This window comes from Solea senegalensis, linkage group LG10 (genome assembly GCF_019176455.1).
Source record: "Solea senegalensis isolate Sse05_10M linkage group LG10, IFAPA_SoseM_1, whole genome shotgun sequence".
In the NCBI taxonomy this organism is placed as follows: Eukaryota; Metazoa; Chordata; class Actinopteri; order Pleuronectiformes; family Soleidae; genus Solea; species Solea senegalensis.
Window position 1 is genome coordinate 10032527 of NC_058030.1, and position 18115 is coordinate 10050641.

At 40.2% G+C, this 18115-nt stretch overlaps 1 protein-coding gene across 3 annotated transcripts in view; it reads left to right on the forward strand.

Annotated features, from left to right (window-relative positions):
- kcnq1.2 (potassium voltage-gated channel, KQT-like subfamily, member 1.2) overlaps window positions 1-18115 on the forward strand; it is a 141834-nt gene that overhangs the window by 13890 nt on the left and 109829 nt on the right. For 2 of the 3 annotated variants that reach the window (XM_044036366.1, XM_044036367.1), the window contains exons 4-14: window positions 2454-2580; window positions 2770-2848; window positions 2948-3044; window positions 4727-4867; window positions 7093-7203; window positions 7345-7440; window positions 7866-7994; window positions 10261-10426; window positions 11855-11881; window positions 13289-13342; window positions 13619-13736. In XM_044036366.1, the coding sequence (XP_043892301.1) occupies window positions 2454-2580; window positions 2770-2848; window positions 2948-3044; window positions 4727-4867; window positions 7093-7203; window positions 7345-7440; window positions 7866-7994; window positions 10261-10426; window positions 11855-11881; window positions 13289-13342; window positions 13619-13736 (1145 nt within the window). The remainder of the gene's footprint in view (window positions 1-2453; window positions 2581-2769; window positions 2849-2947; window positions 3045-4726; window positions 4868-7092; window positions 7204-7344; window positions 7441-7865; window positions 7995-10260; window positions 10427-11854; window positions 11882-13288; window positions 13343-13618; window positions 13737-18115) is intronic. The other variant, XM_044036368.1, reaches the window with a different exon arrangement.

Below are 18115 nucleotides of genomic sequence, written 5' to 3' on the forward strand. Positions count from 1 at the left end.
GAGTACAACTTTTGAGAGACAGTTGTGGGAGGAATAGCATTGAGGTCCTATGCAATATTAAAGCTGTTGGGTTGATTTGATGATGATATTCATAATAAAACCACACATGACAGCAAGTGATGGAAGCAACAAACAGGTTGGTATGGTTAACATACTAAAATATAATTTTACTTTTTTGTGTGGGAATCTTACAACTTAGAAGAAAAGCTGTTTTGTAACATCGTCAGGTTAAATAACTAACGGGCAATTAAAATGAAGCTCATGTTATTTTCTGGACTGCAACATTAACAGCAAGGTGATTACTTTGGATTGTATATCCATGAGTTTCAAAAAGCTTTTTAAACCTCAGGTAAATCAAGATGTAATGAATGACTGCATGTGTGTCGGCTTGCTGTCACGGGACAAACAGATAAAGCAATCTAATCACATTTTCATCTGATACTGTAATTTCCCAGCAGCTCTTTGAATGAGCTTCATCTGCGTCTGGCTTGATGAGATTATTGGTGTGCGAGCAGGCGGCTGTTTTCAGTAAACATGTAGTTACCAGTTACTGACACAAATACAAAAACACCCCCCACATCTGGGTCATTTTTATGGAATTATTATGACTAATCCCTCCAAATCCCCCAAATTAATGTGCCTCTGACTTTCAAATGTTACCCAGATGGTATAATTACTAAGCTTGACGAATTGGGGATTCTGTATGAATAAAGTGTGTGCTGATGTTTTGGTCTGACCTTTAATGTTAGTGAAGGTTTATCCTTTTTTTTTAAACAAAACAACATATACTCATTATTATGATTGTAAGTCAGCAGGTAACCAGTCGTGTGAAGCGTCTTTTTCCAGTAATAGAGACAACCTGGTTACAGTCCTTGGATTATGAAGGTGCAACAAATGTGGTGTGTTCTGCACAAACAATAAGGAAATGGCTACGGACACAATGGATGCCATTGATTCGTTTGACTCCCTGCTCGCATCTCTGATTTACAGCACTGTGCTAAAGTCTTCAGGGGAAACCACCAGTTGTGTTGTTTTTACAGTTTATCTGTCAATCTGTCTGTGATCATTGGCATTTGGATTGGAATGGTGTGACTGAAAGTTGGTCTTATGTATTAGTAAGCTGTCAATCACGCAACATGTGTTTGTAATGCTCAAGCATGTCTCCAATAAACCTCGTGTAATAAACCTGGTGTAGCTATTTTTTTTTTGGACATGAAATAGTAGGATACGGTTTTACCAATAACATGAATTAGGGTTTCACTCCAGGTTTAAGAGAGCCAGGATAATGCTATTGTTCGAGTGTAAGTGTAGGTCACACTAAATACTTGACACTTTAAGCTGTAGAAGCTTTTTGTTTTTTTTTCTTAGGAAAAAAAGTGTTATTTTAAAATAGCATACATGTTCCAATAAAGTGATTGGGAAATAATCAAACATTATAATCATCAGAACATTGTAAAAAAAACAACCAACTGTATTGTATATTGTATTGTATAGAGATTTACTGAACCATAACCATGTCTGCCTGCCCTTGTCTTCAGCTCTGTCTCTCTCTCTCTCTCTCCTCCCCCTTTTTTTTGTCTTTTACCTCAAAAAAATCTGCACGTATTCTCACTGGGTGACACTTTTGCGTGCCTGAATAGTGTGTGGCATGATTGGCAGGCCATTGTTTTTGGGCTCAGTGGTGCGGTGTTATTGCTGCAGGGCTCAAGGTATTAAGTTTCATATAAGGGGGTGCTCAGGGAGCAGCAAGTTCAAGCAATCAACGCGATGGCCACCCACATGGCCTCCGATTTAACCGACAGTATGGTAGCTAAATATTATGGATACGGACAGACTTAATTAGTTTATAAGACGCTCTAGGAAAAAAAAAAAAAAAGGCATGTAGTGTAACACAATTTTAAAAAAACAACAATCTCACCATGGGCTATACTTGCAAGCTTATACTATAGATAAGAAACAAAAAAACAAGGATATTCTAATCAACCCCAGGTGTTGCTCATTACAACATTTACAACAAGATCTTAACTCCTAAGTTGATTATTTAGCCTCATAATCTGTTGGGCGGCGATGTGATGGCATTTCGTCCTGAGACTTTAATACTTACCCATTGACCATGTCCCAGTATGAGCTGTCATCAGCCTAGTTATCAACCATCATGTTTCCTCCTGGGTGGTTTCATGGTCTTGGTCCCAAAGACCACCTCAGTGTCTCTTTCTCTGTCTCACACACCTGTCATTACCCACTCATATCATATGGTAAATCCTGATGATAGATTTTAATGGCCTTAGTGCTTTTAGATTAGCGTTAAAATGCACAACACTGCGCAGTGCTTGTAGAAATGATGCCTTATCTACGTCCACATCCTCTCCTCCTGTATGTGTTTTGCAGTGATTGTCTCTGTACCTTGATGGATTACTGTAACACTTTCTTTGTGTTTGCATTGTGCCCTACAGGAGATTGTGCTGGTGCTGTTCTTTGGCACGGAGTATGTGGTCCGGCTGTGGTCGGCAGGCTGTCGCAGCAAATATGCAGGCATCAAAGGACGCCTCCGCTTTATCAGGAAGCCCATATCAATCATAGGTGCACCTGGCATTTTCCTTTGTTCCCCATTTAATCCAACAGATGTCATGAATTGTTCTTGTAGATTAACAACTTAGATCATTTGAACAATGTAAGGCTTTAGTGTAAGTAGAAACTTGAAAATCCTTAATCCTGATTTCTTTTTTTGTCTACCCATGTTTTTTTGTTCTCTTTCACTTTCTTTCACAGATTTGATAGTGGTCATTGCCTCCATCATTGTGCTCGGTGTAGGGTCCAATGGCCAAGTCTTTGCCACGTCTGCCATCAGGTATAACCATTGTTTCGTCATGCATTTCATTACTGACTCGTAGCTTCAGAGGAATCCGAACATAATGAGACAAATGAGGTGGTGTTGTGTGTTGTGCAGGGGCATCCGTTTCCTCCAAATCTTGCGCATGCTCCATGTGGATCGACAGGGAGGAACGTGGAGGCTCCTGGGATCTGTAGTCTTCATTCATCGACAGGTGAGTTTAACATTTTCAGACTGATACAGTTTTTTTGTTCGTCTGTGTCACCTCTGACTTTGCATATCAGACAGAGTTAGAAGAGTTTGAAAGTTTTCTCCCCTTTCTTCAACTGACTCAAACTGTATGTACAGTAGATGCGGTTTATTTAGAAATACATCACAAGCAAACCACAGGAGACCAGACTTAATAGAAGAAGAAAGGGTAGTCAAGGTTACCTACCTCTATATTTTTTTGCATGGTATCCTGTTAGACTTGTTTGTGGTATTTTCTGAGGTCAGAGGATGTAATGTTCATTTCTTAATCTCTGAAGTAGACTATGTTTGTCCCGTCATAGCCAAACTGAACATTTGTGTCTCTTGCATAAGATGCATAAGAACGAGAATTATCACTGAGGATTATGTGCAAAGGTCAAGAAAATAATTGTTAAGACAAATCCAACATGAGCCGAATGGGCTGTTTTTTTTTTGCCAAATTATTTGCTCTGTTTAGTGGAAATATATTACTGGACATCTCCACTTATTTTTATAGAATGATGGTCCTGGTCACATGTGTTTTGATTTTTTTCCAACTCGTCATGCCATTTTAAAAGAGCATTAAATGCTTAAGTGCTGTGTACATTTACAAATGGTCACTTGTAAAAGAGACATTCTTCATTTAACATAATTGCTTCAATTAAGGGTCAGAAGGGCAGTGAATGCCACACCCCTGACTGATTATAGACCACAGTTAACACCACACCCTGTTTCTCCTTCCTGCTGTGCAGAAGGTGTAGGGTGACCTATCTGGTCTCAACACAACATGATGCCAAAAGGCGTTTAAGAGCACTATTACAATAAGGGCCGGTTCATACTTAGAGCATTCCGTGTCTGCAGAGAGCTGCTTCGTATTTCTGCATGTGCGTACAAGTCTGTGGTTCTGTTCATACTTAACCAAGGGTCCGTGTCAGTCTAGTGTTCTACTTGCAGTGTAAGTACTCAATCTCATATTACATTCCAGTTGTGGCAGTTTCCCACCAGTAGTTCACCCTCATTTGTATGTCCATGTAAGCAAGTCTCCATGGTTACCATCTTCTTTGTTGTCTTATTTGGGCTAAAGCAAGAGTGTATCACCAACTGGACTGGAAAATGGAGGTGCTTGAGGGAGCATGCGCAGTCGGTGTCTGCGTCTGCATAGGGCGGATGGCGAAATTTATGTCACACGGTCCTTTGCGGCCCTTTTTGCACATATGGATGCAGGAAGTATGACCCGGCCCTGAAAGATAACAAGTCCAGGGTGTGCAAAAACACTCTCATGGTTACAGTATAATAAACTATAGCTTCCTTATTCAACCAACCCACACAGCACAATTATTGAGGGATAAACAAACCTGACACCCAGGAATCATGGTATCTGAGAAAGATGCAGTCAATATGTCACTTAAAGTTCACGGAAAATGTAAACAATCGTTTAAATTTAAGTTTAAGTAATAGTAGTTACTCACTATCCTCTATCCAACCTTTTGACACCAACCAAAAACATAGTCAAAATACATTTTCGAGGATATTGCATGCCCCTAAAATCAAAATGGCTGCTCAAATTTGTTTCATATATGCAGGGAAAAAACAATGATTAGCATTGTTGTATATTCTTGCTTTCAACACTCTAATATTGCTTTTTGGTTGTCTGTGGTTGTTTCTCAGGAGCTGATCACCACTCTTTACATTGGATTCCTGGGCCTGATCTTTTCCTCCTACTTTGTCTACTTGGCGGAAAAGGATGCCGTGGATGAGGAGGGCAAGACGGGCTTCTCTAGCTATGCCGATGCCCTGTGGTGGGGCGTGGTAAGGCTGCTAATCTAATAAGAAAGAAAACGGCTGTATGGAGACCAAAACAGGTCTTAGGCTGATAGCTTTGCACCAAATTATTCCCACACGTTTGTAACGGTGTGTTTGCAACGCATACCTACCATACTGTACTTGGCTCCTTGAATGCTACTTCAGTTCTCCAACATAGTGAACGTATTTCAAAGGCCACTTCAAAATAAAAATGGGTTCTTTTTGAAGAGCTGAATCTTTTATGTAACGTGGAGCGTTAACTGAAAAAAATAGAGATGGGTGGCCACTCTAGTGAGACCAATTATAAACCTCCTTGCGTGTGTGTTTGTATGTGTGTTATATAAATTCTTCTCGTTGGTCGTTCGTTGACTATGCACATTTTCGTGTAACACATGCAGGTGTGTTGGATGTTTTTTTCCACGAGAGGAGCTAGTTTTGCCCGTTCCCCTCTGTGCAGAAGCTCAAATTTCCTGAGCAGTTAATTAAACATTTGAATTAAAAGCACAGAGTAATGAGAAACCTATGGCAGCCTTGTGCAGAGGATCAGTGTGCCACAAAGAGACGGTAATAAACCATTCACCTCTGAGGTCTTTGGCTCAAAGAACTTTTAAAGCACCAATATAAAGTGTCAGGTCCCTTAATTAAAACTTTAATTGTAGGATTACCACTGTTATGTAATGAAGGTTAAGGGGGTCACAGGGCTCCTCACTGCTCTATGGCAAGTAGAAGAAAAGCGGTTACTTGTGTTTCTCTATTCACAATGGAAAGAAAAGAATGGAGGTTGGGGATTTGCTCCCCTTTTGTTTTTCTGAGGCTGTAAACATGAGAGTATTACAACAGGTTTGTGAGTGTTTGGGTATGTGTGTGCGCTTATTACCTCTCCCAGTGTGTATTTCTTCTCCTCGCATGATTTGCCATGATTTACAGATATGGAAGTGCAGAGCACATTGGAGAACAAGCAGTGTTTCATGATTCATTTCCACTTCACTTCTCGCTTCCCTCCCTCATCTTAATTGCTTTACTTTGTCAAATTGCTGATGACAGTTAATTGCTGTTTGGTATTAACGATCTCTCCAAAAAAAAAAAGAAAGCTGTCAGTGCCAAACGTTCCATTTCATTTTCATTGAATTGGGTGTAATCGCACATACACAACATTTTTGTATGAATAGAGATGGGCACACACTCAACGACCAGGTCTGTGACCTTTGTGTGGAGATGAAGAGGTTTTTGCCACACACTCTCCATTCTGAATGAGACGAGTGTTTTTTCGAGGAGACCATTACACTCTGATGGTCCAGAGGACAGTGTTTAGTCATCGGATTTGTGGATTACATCCAACACGGCTCCACCCACTCCAACATACACACACACACACACTCCCTGCCGCTTTACTCCAAAAGCCATTTTAAGTATCTCACCTTACATCAGCCGCTTTGTTAATGCACAACGGTGCCTCATGAGGTGATACCCCATAGACATCCAATGTAAGCCAAGTGTGTTCTGAATGTATCTAGATTGGCTTGGCTTTCACAGTAGGTGTACATGCAAATGTAAGAGGTATTTGTTTCCCCACCCTTTCACCTCCCAACAAATTCCTACACTTGCCGAGGATTAGTGGCTGGGAATCTTATTCCCTTTGAGGAGAGGGAGAGGAGAGAGGGAGAGAGAGAGAGAGAGAGAGAGAGAGAGAGAGAGAGAGAGAGAGAGAGAGAGAGAGAGAGAGAGAGAGAGAGAGAGAGAGAGAGAGAGAGAGAGAGACAGTAAGGGAGAAAAGCAAGAGGCTGATGAACTTTTTCCTTTCTTTACACTTCTGTCACACACTACTGTGGTAAAGCTCTACCAGCTCTGCAACAGCCGACTCAACGTTTAGATTTTCAGACCTTAAGTCTGAATTTAGTTATTTAAAACAAAATAAAGAAACTAACATGTAAGCAAACAACGTGGTTTCATCTCACTAACTATATATTTTAGGTTCATATGGGGTAACATACAGTTATCACTGCATATCCTGACATGAACTCCACTTCAATAAACCACACATGTAGCCATTGAATTAAAACATCTCCCTCTTTGTCCCGCCCAGGAATATGATGCTGACTCTGCTGAGAGACTTTGTCTTTTTCTGAGAAATACATAAAGAGGATTTCCACACAATTGTGTACCTTTATAATCTGCACATTTTGTTCTTTGTGTGTGTAACAACACAAACCTAATTCCCTCTCCATCTCTAGGTGACCGTCACCACCATAGGCTACGGAGACAAAATTCCTCAAACGTGGATAGGCAAGGCCATCGCCTCCTGCTTCAGTGTCTTTGCCATCTCCTTCTTCGCTCTACCAGCAGTAAATATAAATTTAATCTGATTCAATTCATATTAAATTCATGAGCAGTAAAGACAGGCTTTTAATATGTAGAGATCTTGTTTTGCATGTATTTGAATGAAACATAATCTGATACGTTACATCCTACCTGTCCTCCATTAGGGTATCTTGGGCTCAGGGTTTGCTCTTAAGGTCCAGCAGAAGCAGAGACAGAAGCATTTCAACAGACAGATCCCTGCTGCAGCCTCTCTCATTCAGGTACATTTAAACATCAACGAGGCATTTTGACCCTGAAGCATCACTGTGGGGTAGGTTTCTCACACAAGATAGAAGAAGCTTTTTTTTGAATTTGCCATTATGATGAGTTTAGACATCTGTGATACAAATACAAGTAAAGGTCTTCATGACATTGACAAATATCCACCCTGACTTTTTGCAACATTTTGTGTGATGGCATAAATAGAGCTCTCTATATAAGTTCAGTTTTATTGCCAGATTAAGCTCCAAATAATATAAACAACAGACACAACTACAAAAAGCTATTTACACATGTGTAAAAAGGTTTGTGGCTGATACTACTGTATCACTGGGGAAGTCTTAACTTGAGGAAAATGACACATGCTTACATTTTGCATGGATGAATGCAGTGATCAACAATCGTTTCATGTTGTATCCCTCACCAGACACTGTGGCGATGCTACGCAGCAGAGAAACCAGGCAGCTGCGCTGCCACATGGAAAATGTACGTCCTAACTCCAGAGGCTGTCACCATTGACACCTCCAGTCCTAATATCAGGAAACTACAGTTATCGGTAATTATTGCATTTCATATTTGTAACAGTAATAATAATAGTCAGATGCTAATATATGTGGACCATTTTTGGTAGATTTCTTTCACTTGTGATTAATACATTTTCTTAGAAGACAATGTGCTTATGTGGTGTTTCTCATACTGTGTACAAAATAAGTTATTTTCAATAGAAAAAAATTTTCTATTGATCTTGAGCTGCGGAACGTCACAAACCAATGCAGGTTCCTTTTGTTTTGGATTCAACTGTCCCATATGTCAATGTGGGCCGTGCAGAATAATATGGACAAGTTACACACACACACACACACACACACACACACACACACACACACACACACACACACACACACACACACACGCACGCACACACATGCAGATACACACACATACATGCAGAGCACTCTCCCTTGACTCCACCAGGATGACTTGAGGCCTTTGTCTCCACCGTACAAAGACTCACTCAGTTTAGATGATGTCACCACAGCCTTTCTCTTGGGAGTAAATCTTTGTCTAGTAGAACAACAACAAAAAAATCTTTGTGTTGCATTGAACCCACATGTATAAAGGAGAATGAAGGCTGCTTCCGCTCTTTTCATTTTCAGCATGTGACTTTCTCCTCTGACTTTGCTCTCTCTCTCTCTCTTTCTCTCTCTCTCCCCTCTTTCTCTGTCTTTCAGGACTCTCTCCTGTTTTTATTCTCATTAATGGGCTTATCCTCTGTGCTCTTTCTGTCTCCTCTCTCTTATTCTCTCGCTCTCTGCCTCGTTCCTATTAAGCTCATTCCGTTCACATTGTTTTTTTTTCCCCTTTCCACTTTACATACTGTATAAAATCTATCTTTTTGTGCTTTTATACTTGTTTCTCTTAAACATAGTTTGTGTTAAGGTTTCTTCCTGCTTACATAGTTATCCATCTTTTCTTCCAAATGAGTCTTTTCTGCTTCCACCACCAGCTCCCTCCCTCCCTCCCTTCCTTCCTCCCTCCCTCTCCCCTAATGAGCCTTTCAAACTTCGGGTATTTGGACTAAAGTGCTGGACGTTTGTCAAGTCTGATCCACTGAGTCCAGATAATTGAGTCTCTATAAAGGCGATGTCTATGACACTGGTGTGCGTCAGTTGGTTTTAAGAATTGGACAGGGTTAGGGTTTAGGTCCAGAAACCTGCTGACATGTAACACAACTATGTGTTAATTTAAAAATAAACTCTTCATGGCAGCAGCATGTAAGGACAGAATCTGGTTGACGACTGGATAAACTGATTTATTTTGGATGAGTCATGTTTTTTGGACACTTGAAAAGTATGCATAGGTCAAATATAATGGGCTGTGTTGCAACAGGCTATCAAATTGCTCAAATGTATGTCCAGCCCACGTGTTACAATGCTGAACCTAAAATATGTGCAAACGGTTTACATTAAGAGGACACTGGAAAGCCAACTCTGGAGTTGCACAAAAATGATTAAAAAAAAGAAAGAAGAAAAAAGCCATTGGTTTCAGTGAAGATTTTTACACTGATGGCCTGTATTAGCAAGCAAAGTGAATATGGCTGTGTTAGGTTACACAAATGTCTCCAGGATCATACCTCAAAAATGTTACTACGAGCTGAAATTTCAGCTGGGGACGTTTAATTTATGAGACCAAACTCCAGGCGATCTGTTGGAGATTTCACAGATGAATAAAATGAAATGAAAGCTTCTCTGGTGGCAGTGGCTTGTTGCTATGGCAGAAAAGTCAATATGCTGAGCATGGATTTTGTAGGCTTTGGTCTTCACGCAGCTTCAAACTTTGTCAGGGACTTTGCACACATTTTTTTGTACAGGCAAGGAGTGGAGAGTTTCATCTTTACTGCTCTTGTATTTCCATTAGTTCAACAGCTAGCTTTATGTGTAGTAGCTGGGACATGAGTTCCTGGAGCCTCTGGACCTAAGTCACTAGTGGACATACTGTATAATGGACTGTTAGACAGACTAACTGGGATGTGAATTAAGTCACTTATGTCAACATTTTCAAAAAATACAAACACTCCCATTTTCATACATCTTTTTATGGACACAATGTTCTGGAACAACTTGAATATTGCTATGCAGTGTGTGAGGAATAAATGTAGTCCTTTTTTATTAACTTCAGCAATTTATAGCAATAGATTTGCAGAGATATTTGAGCATAATTTAGACTTTTAAATGACTTTCACACAATTAATTGTAATTAAACTTAATCATCAGTAAAAAAAACTCTATGATGCAGATGTTCATGTTTCCTCTATCTTTCAGAAAAGGGGCACCAAGCGGAGGTTGAAGTCCAGAGGTAACGGCTCAGTGGGCGTGGCCTCGGAGAGGGCTATATCAATCCCCCAGATCACCTACGATCACATTGATGATTCTGCGGAGAAGAAAGATGTCTCATTTTTCTTGGAAGAGCCGAGGGGGACTGTTGAAGGTAACACGTTGAAAAGAGTCAAGCTGACATCTTTACCGTAATGTACAGTGAGGAACAGACATTGATTTCAAGTAGATATTCAAGGTTACTGACATTCACGGCAGCTTTTTTAAATAAGCTAAATACGATGATTTATTCTTACCCCACAATAGTCTTATTTTGTCAGATAGATCTGACAATAAAAAACAAGTTGTCTCTTCATTAGCTCTCCTTTGACTGCGTTATGAAATAGACAACCCCTTTTGAATGGGGTTTTCGAACACTGTTGACCATTAAAGTTGTATTGTACTGGTGTCTTATTTTCACACTTAATTGTACACAGAGGCCCTATGCTAGAGCCAAAATGGCTGCCAGGTGTTGTCAGTGGGCCGTATGGAAGCCATTAAAGTCCCGGTGTTGATTAGAGGTCATGCTTACAAGCTCTTTACTGCTTCACTTGTCCCCTTTGCTGGCCACAAACACTCACACTGGGATCAAATATGTGTTAACTTGTCAATGTTGCTAGTGGGAATGTCCTGTTATACCACAGTATTAACTAAGTCATGCCAAAGTCAGTGTCCTACTGTATAGTGATTCTCTTGTTGCAGGACTCACACACTAAACAGTAGAAATATACAGTGTGCTTTATCTTTTAAGTTTCCACAAGCTTCTGTTAATTTGTTCATTAAAACCCCACCAAATGAATTGAGCCAGACTCTGGGTAAATAAATGCACCTAATGAGCTCTTCCTGTCAAAGGGTGCAGCCATAAAAGCAGCTGGAGTGACATAAACTTGACATAAAGGTAAACCGTCACTAACGGATCAACTGTTTATGAGAGGAAATGTTTCGTTTCCTGCTTAATTAGGTGGATCGGAGATAATGAAGGAGAACATGTGTTGTGTGGTTTGTGTGTGTGGGAAAACGAATGGCAAACCAGTCACATTCTGCATATGATCCAGTGCGTTGCAAAAGCAGATGAAACAAGTCTGCAACCTGCTGTCACTTTAGTGTGATCGTAGTGATGAAACATCATGTGACTGCATGATCAATGTGTTTGGGGCTGCTGTTTTTTTTTTTCTTTTAAACGTCATTGTTGCAAGTGCTGTAAAAATGTACTTAGCAGAGAAGTCGTTTTTAAGGTGGCTGAATGAAGAGAGTTGCTTTTGGAAAATGCATTTTCTGTGTTCTGTAAGCAGCATCCATTCGTATATTTTATAAATACCTTGTCCTGCATGACTGGCTTTCTGTGTTACAGAGTTGATGAATCAGCTAATAACCTATTGTAATGCTTCCCTATTTTCCCTTATGACGCTGGAGACTTTTACCCCTTTTTTTTTGGCCAAATCAAAGGGTGAACGTGTCATACGATGAAAGTGCCATTGCTTTAATCATATACAACAGCAGCGTTGTAGTCCCACCTTAACAACTTTTTTGCCATTCTTTGTAGGAATCACCAGGATGTTGAGACAGACAGGTTAGTCCTCCTAACTCTATCATAACTTAGGTGCATAAGTTTCATTTCCTTAATCTTGTATGTTAGGGCATAAACTATAGCAAAAACAAAAGAGACCAGACAACAAAGAAGACTCTTTTTATGTAGCTGTATGTTCCATGTGTGACCACTACACAGTCTAACCAGCAGCCCCTTCCACTGGTTGACTACTTCTTTTTACTCCCATTAAAAACTTCTCTGTGTTAATCATTAGCTAGCCTGTCTTTTTAATGTGGCCCAGACAGTATTTTAATTAGACTCGCCGGCTGGCTCAGCCTTTGTCCCTCGACTGGACCAAACCAGAGCCAAGCAGAGAGACTGAGACATTGGTCCGGGGTTGACATGGCCTTGTTTTCTTTACTGGGTGCACTGCCAACACCATGGGTGAGGAAAATGGTTGGCCTTGGCTGGGGCCTAGGGGACCATGGGGACCTAGATAGGGACACCAAAGAGAGGCGGGGACACACGCAGAGACAGGGTTGTGGAGTTGATTGTGGAGCACCAGTGGTCAGAAATAAACTGGTCATTGTTTGATTTGGTCAATGTCCTGGTTTATTGCTCCACTTATCTGTCTGGCCCCATCTCCCTCCTTGTCTGTGACAATCTCTCAGTGAAGCGGCCTCTGTTTCCATCTCTCTCTGTCTCCCTCGCAACCTTTTTTCTTTTCTTTGCGTTTTTTTTTTTTCTTTCTGTCTTTTCTGTTTCCGGATTCATATTCTCGCAACAAAACATGTTTGCACTGATGGGCCAGTTAATCTACATGCATGATCATAAACCCATATCCTGTTTGTGTAGTCGATAAGCCAGTTCACATCTCCTTCACTGAGCCGAGGTTGGGGCTAAAGGTGACCCTGGTCACCCCGCCTTCAGTGTCTTACTTTTTCACCCCCTCTCGTTCCCCGTCTCTCTCGCTGTTGCTGTGTATTCTCCTGGCCCGGACAATGTTAAACAAACTCGATGATGGAAAACAAGAGAGTCTGAATGGCTTTTACTTGAACTGGAATGGTCATTCTGCTCTTGAACGCAGATTTGCTTCTCCATTCTTTATCACAATGGAGGATTGGTGGTTTGGAGGAGAGACACGTCAGACTGTGCTGACAGTCTGACTGCAGGTCAAGACCCTGCTTCACATGTTGTTCTTTGCTGGGTTTTTTTTGCTAGCTGTGCCAGCAGCCAGTCAGCTGCACTCCTGAAGTGGAGCACTGCAGTTTAGGGTTCTGCACGTTGTTTCCTGATAATTGTTGAATGAAAGTTTATAGTGTTAGTTTATGGAGTATTTACACTGTTAAAAACCTTCGTGTTAATTCAATGTAACATTTTTCCTTTCTTCTTTTGTCTTTATCCTTTCTTTGATTTATCTTCCTGCAATTTTTTTCTGCATGGCATCAGGTCCTCCTCATCACTCTTGGTCGTCTTTTACTCTGAGCTGCCCTGGCTCTCCAGGTATCTTTGTTTCATATCTTTGTGTCTGCTTTTGTGTCGTTCATGCTTAAATATGTCTGACTTTTCCGACTTATTTTGCTTTCAAATGCTATAAATACAGTATTTAGTTATTAAAATTAAAAAAACTAAGAAATTATGTTCCACATGATGTAGAATAGTTTGATAATGGAGAATTCAGACTTTGTGCATTTACACAGTACATCAGTATTTTTGTATACGTTAAGCAGATTTAAACGTCACCATGTAATATTATATAACTATCTTTCTGCTTTTCAGTGAGGAGGAATCTTGACAGCAGCACTTCCATGGACATCTCGCGCGCCGACAGCTTAACTGATGAGCTCTACTACATGAGTGAGGACATTCCCCTGCCTGTGGTGACCAAGAACGATCAGTAAGTCCCATAAAGTCTTCCCTATGCTCTTCTCTGGGATCCTATCTTCCTGCTTTGACCTTGTCCAGTCCCTATTATACTGATCAACCTTCTCATCAGCATTACCCAAAGGCCTTTTGTAACACCACAGAGCCTCTCTAGCCGGTCTCTAAATTAAGTTGTTTTGTTGAACTCTCCTGAGGGTTAAAGAGACTCTCAAGGGCCAAGGCCTTATCAGGTGCAGAGTGTTATAAAAGGGATTATCCCTTTAGTCATGAGGGAAATGACAAAGAAATCCCTCTCAGTAGGTTGTAGGACATGTAAAGGTATTGAAAGCTTGTTGCTACATGCCCTCGAGGTTGAGAATTCACAGCTGCTGGTTTCTGTGTGAATTGCAAGTTTCTGATGATGTTTCCTGCCTCTTGCTTTTATACTCAGATGTGCTTTGCTTCTCGAGTGAATGCATTGAAATGATTCCGACAACAACAGTTCACCCTAAATATGTATGTTTATTCCTTTTCTCGCTGGTATCAACTTCCACATTTACACATTCACTCCATCATCTGTTGTACACAAGCAAGGTGACGAGACTTTGCACGGACACCACATCAGTGGTACTGTACACAAGGTCGCCATGTAGCTGATGCTTTGTAGATGTGGTTATTTACTGTCATTAATAATGGATGTGCTTAATCCACGGTGTACATCTGCCATACAGTAGTGTGCTGCAACATCCTCTAATGCTTTGAGTGCAGGGTTCAGTGTGAGTGCTGTGATGTGTTGACATGCAGTTTTATTTCTTCATGTTTTTTATTCATTCTGTTGTTTTGATGTAATAGCTATACATTTAGTTTTAGTTTTAAAAACTATTTTGTTTTAGGGAGGGTTAGAACATAGAACAAAGTTCTTTCATCACTGTATCTACGAGAGTGTGTGTGTGTGTGTGTGTTGTAGATGTTTATACACATACACTGCATTCTTCCTTGATTGCTTTCCCTCTGCTGGCCCTATAAATATGCAATCACCCTTGTCACTCAACTGCATCTCTGGCCTCTGCCGTACTTTCTGCTCTCTGTGACCTCTTGAAAGCAAAAAGCAAACACAATGTTTTTTTTTTTTTTTATCACACAGCCAATTTCTTGTTTTTATTTAGTTTAGTCTTATCTTAAGTGCGATGAATGATCAACCATCCTGTCTATAAACTTACAATAAAAACATCAATACGACCAAAATGCACAGTAACACATTAAAACCCAAGTTGTGAGCAGCAGAATACTTCTTCTCTCTCTTGCAGTCTTTTGACCTGCCCATTTGTGGCATTGGTCCAGGATTCTTTCTCCACACACCACTTTAATTCCACAAGGTACTGCACTGGCTCTATCACTATTATTCTCCTTCTCTTTATTTTCTTCTCAACATCTTCATTACACCATTCCTAATATTATCTGATGTTTCAAACAACGCAATGGAAAATGTCAGTTCTGTCACAGTATAGCAGCCACCACCCAAACCTCTTATATAAATCATTTAAAATTTAATATGTGCACCACCCCTGAAAAGTGTGATTGTAGAGTCTCAGATTTAATTTTGGGTGTTTCTGTTCTTTTGTCTCAATAGGAACCTATTAGTCAAGGGTAGGGCAATATACAAATATCAATAATTTCAATAATATACATGTCTTCTATAGCAATATAACAAAAGATGTACAGATATAATGTTAATCATTAGGTAAACATGTAACTGAATGTTTTTTTTTTTTCTGCATATAAAGAACTTTAAATCTTTAAACTGTAAAACCTGAACCAAACTCTGGTCCTTAAAGTGTCTATTCTAGACAGTGTGAAATTAATGCCCATCCACAATATGGACAGCATGAATATACTGTGAGAAGAATTCAGGAAATATATGAAATAAACTTTGGTTGTCCATGCATATAGTGTTATTTTACAATACATAATTATTTAGTATTTTTTAATTATTATAATTTAGTGCACACATACAGTACAGATATGCACACAGGCGCAATTGTGTACTGACACAACATGAAGAGTAGTGATAATGACATATAAAACAGTACAACACTTAAATAAAAAAACGACAGAAATAAGACAAAAAAGAATTGTGATCATTTAAAAAAATAAATGGGATAGAAAAGTGGTATAAACAAGAAAGCAATATTTTTTTATTAATATTATTTGGTTTAGTCTTTTGTTTGGCAAAAAACCTGACATTTTTAGAAACTGTTGCAAAACTGTAAGAGAGATTTTAAATCTCTAATAGCAGTTGATTATTAACAACTATTTAATTTCTAACTCTATTTATGCAAAGAGACATTTTGTGTCTAAGGATTGTAGCATTTGTTCTCCCAACAGAAGGTGGCGCTCCTCTTTTATAGTGTGGAGGCAACAAGCTGGGATACTGAATATGATACATGAACCACAACCTGTCATTTTAGTGGCTCGTTTGCTTATAACAGTATAATTATAATCTTTCAAAACTAGTTTCATTATCATTATTAAAGTCAACTAAATCATCATAGTATGTCATGGTTTCCTGCCAGTTCATTACTCAACAGTCATTTATTAAGAAAAAAAAAAAGAAAAATTCATCATGTGTCATGTCATGTGTTCATGTTTACATGCTTTTTTTATAATCATCCTCTTTCACGTATGTGGGTGTATCTGATTGACTGCGTGTGAATGTGAGACCACTGAGTGTTTAATGTCTTCATGTGTGAGAGCGAGTTTCCCATCTGCAGCAAAGGACAGTGTCTAATTGTATCCAGTGCTGTGCTGCCATGCCCATAACTCAGCTGTAACTGCCCCGCACAGATTTGGGCCATGCTGGGCACTCCCATAACAGCTGGTTTGTTTTGCTCCCAGTGTCACGCCACTCTGGACAGCACTGTCATTTGGCATCCTTATCTGGATTTTTGCAGATGGCTAACAGATCCACCCACACGGCCTGAGGCAACCTGCAATCACGCTCACTGTATCAGTTTTATGTTATTTCATATTCAGGAATTGAAGCCGTCTCCATTGCTTTTCGCACTGAGTGGACTCCTTCCTCACTTGAGATTGTTGCCTGTTCAAACAGCTTTTCTATTTTTTTTTTTTCTTCCACATTTCTGGTATCACTATCACATTCTGCTGTTTGTTTGGTTTTACTCAAGCACACTACCCCCAAAGTCACAGTGTGTGTGTGTGGGTTGTGTGTGTTCACATGTGAGACAGGCATCAATACAGCTGGCCATGACGTCTCCGGGCTTCTGAAGAGGAAGTGGTGAAGGGCAGTGTCCACATGCAATCATGCCTTCTGCTCCTCTTAAACCATAACACACACACACACACACACACACACACACATCTCCACGAAGACAAGACTTTATTATTCCTTTGTTTGTTTATGTGTAGCTGAGCTTATTGTGGTTTGTTGAATATTATGAAATATCTCAAATAAAAAATAGTAATAATCCAAAACCAGAAAAACATACACTTGTTCCACAACCACTATTATAACTCTTCTATTTTTACTGCAAACACGTCCTTGGTTGTTTGTTTGTTGATGTGGCCCTGCGTAAATGAGGCTTGAGTTTGTTACAGTTTGGACAAACATTGATTTCTCCTGATTGTGTACATGTATAAGAATGTGTGAGAACCTTACTGTAACTTGATAATGTGTGTGTGTGTGTGCGTGCACTTTGAGTGTGTACGTATCTGAGATTTACCACTTAACTGTTGATTGGAATCATAACAAACCCCCAGCTGAGCTGTTGATCCTAAATCCTCTTTAAAGCTGGTTGACTTTTAACCTCTTGGATGATGAGTAACTGTTTCCAAGTACACTTTTAGGTCCCAAACAAAGGAAGGCCTTGTTTAGCTGATTGTGTTGATTGTGTCTTATCTCTTTCTCTCTGCTGTGAGCCTCATCTCTCACCCTCAGAAACCCATCCCTCGTTTCTTTTTTTTCCACTCTGTCAAGTAGCACCAGAGCAGTAGCGTCTGTCATGTTGTGACCTGAGGCAGTCGTCTCTTTCTCGTGCTGGGTGTGGCCATGCACTCTGGCCTCCTGCTCCTCCTTCATGTCTCCTCTCAGACCTTTTAAAAGCCTGCATAGGCCACCTACAGGCAGCTCTTTAATTAGTAACCCTCTTACAAGCTAGCCAGCATGAAACAATGGAAGCCCACTGCTGCCCTACAGGAGGGATGGCAGGCAGAGACACATGCATCATGGTCCGTTGTCTTCAAGTAGGGGCCCCGCTCTGCTGAGCAACTGGCGCCTTTTGTGAAGAGCTCTGAACAAATTGACTTTTTGTCCATGTGGCCTCCGTATGCCCGTCTTGTACACTGTACTCTATTAATGACAGTCAGGGGCGTTTTAAGCATATGAATGATCAGTCA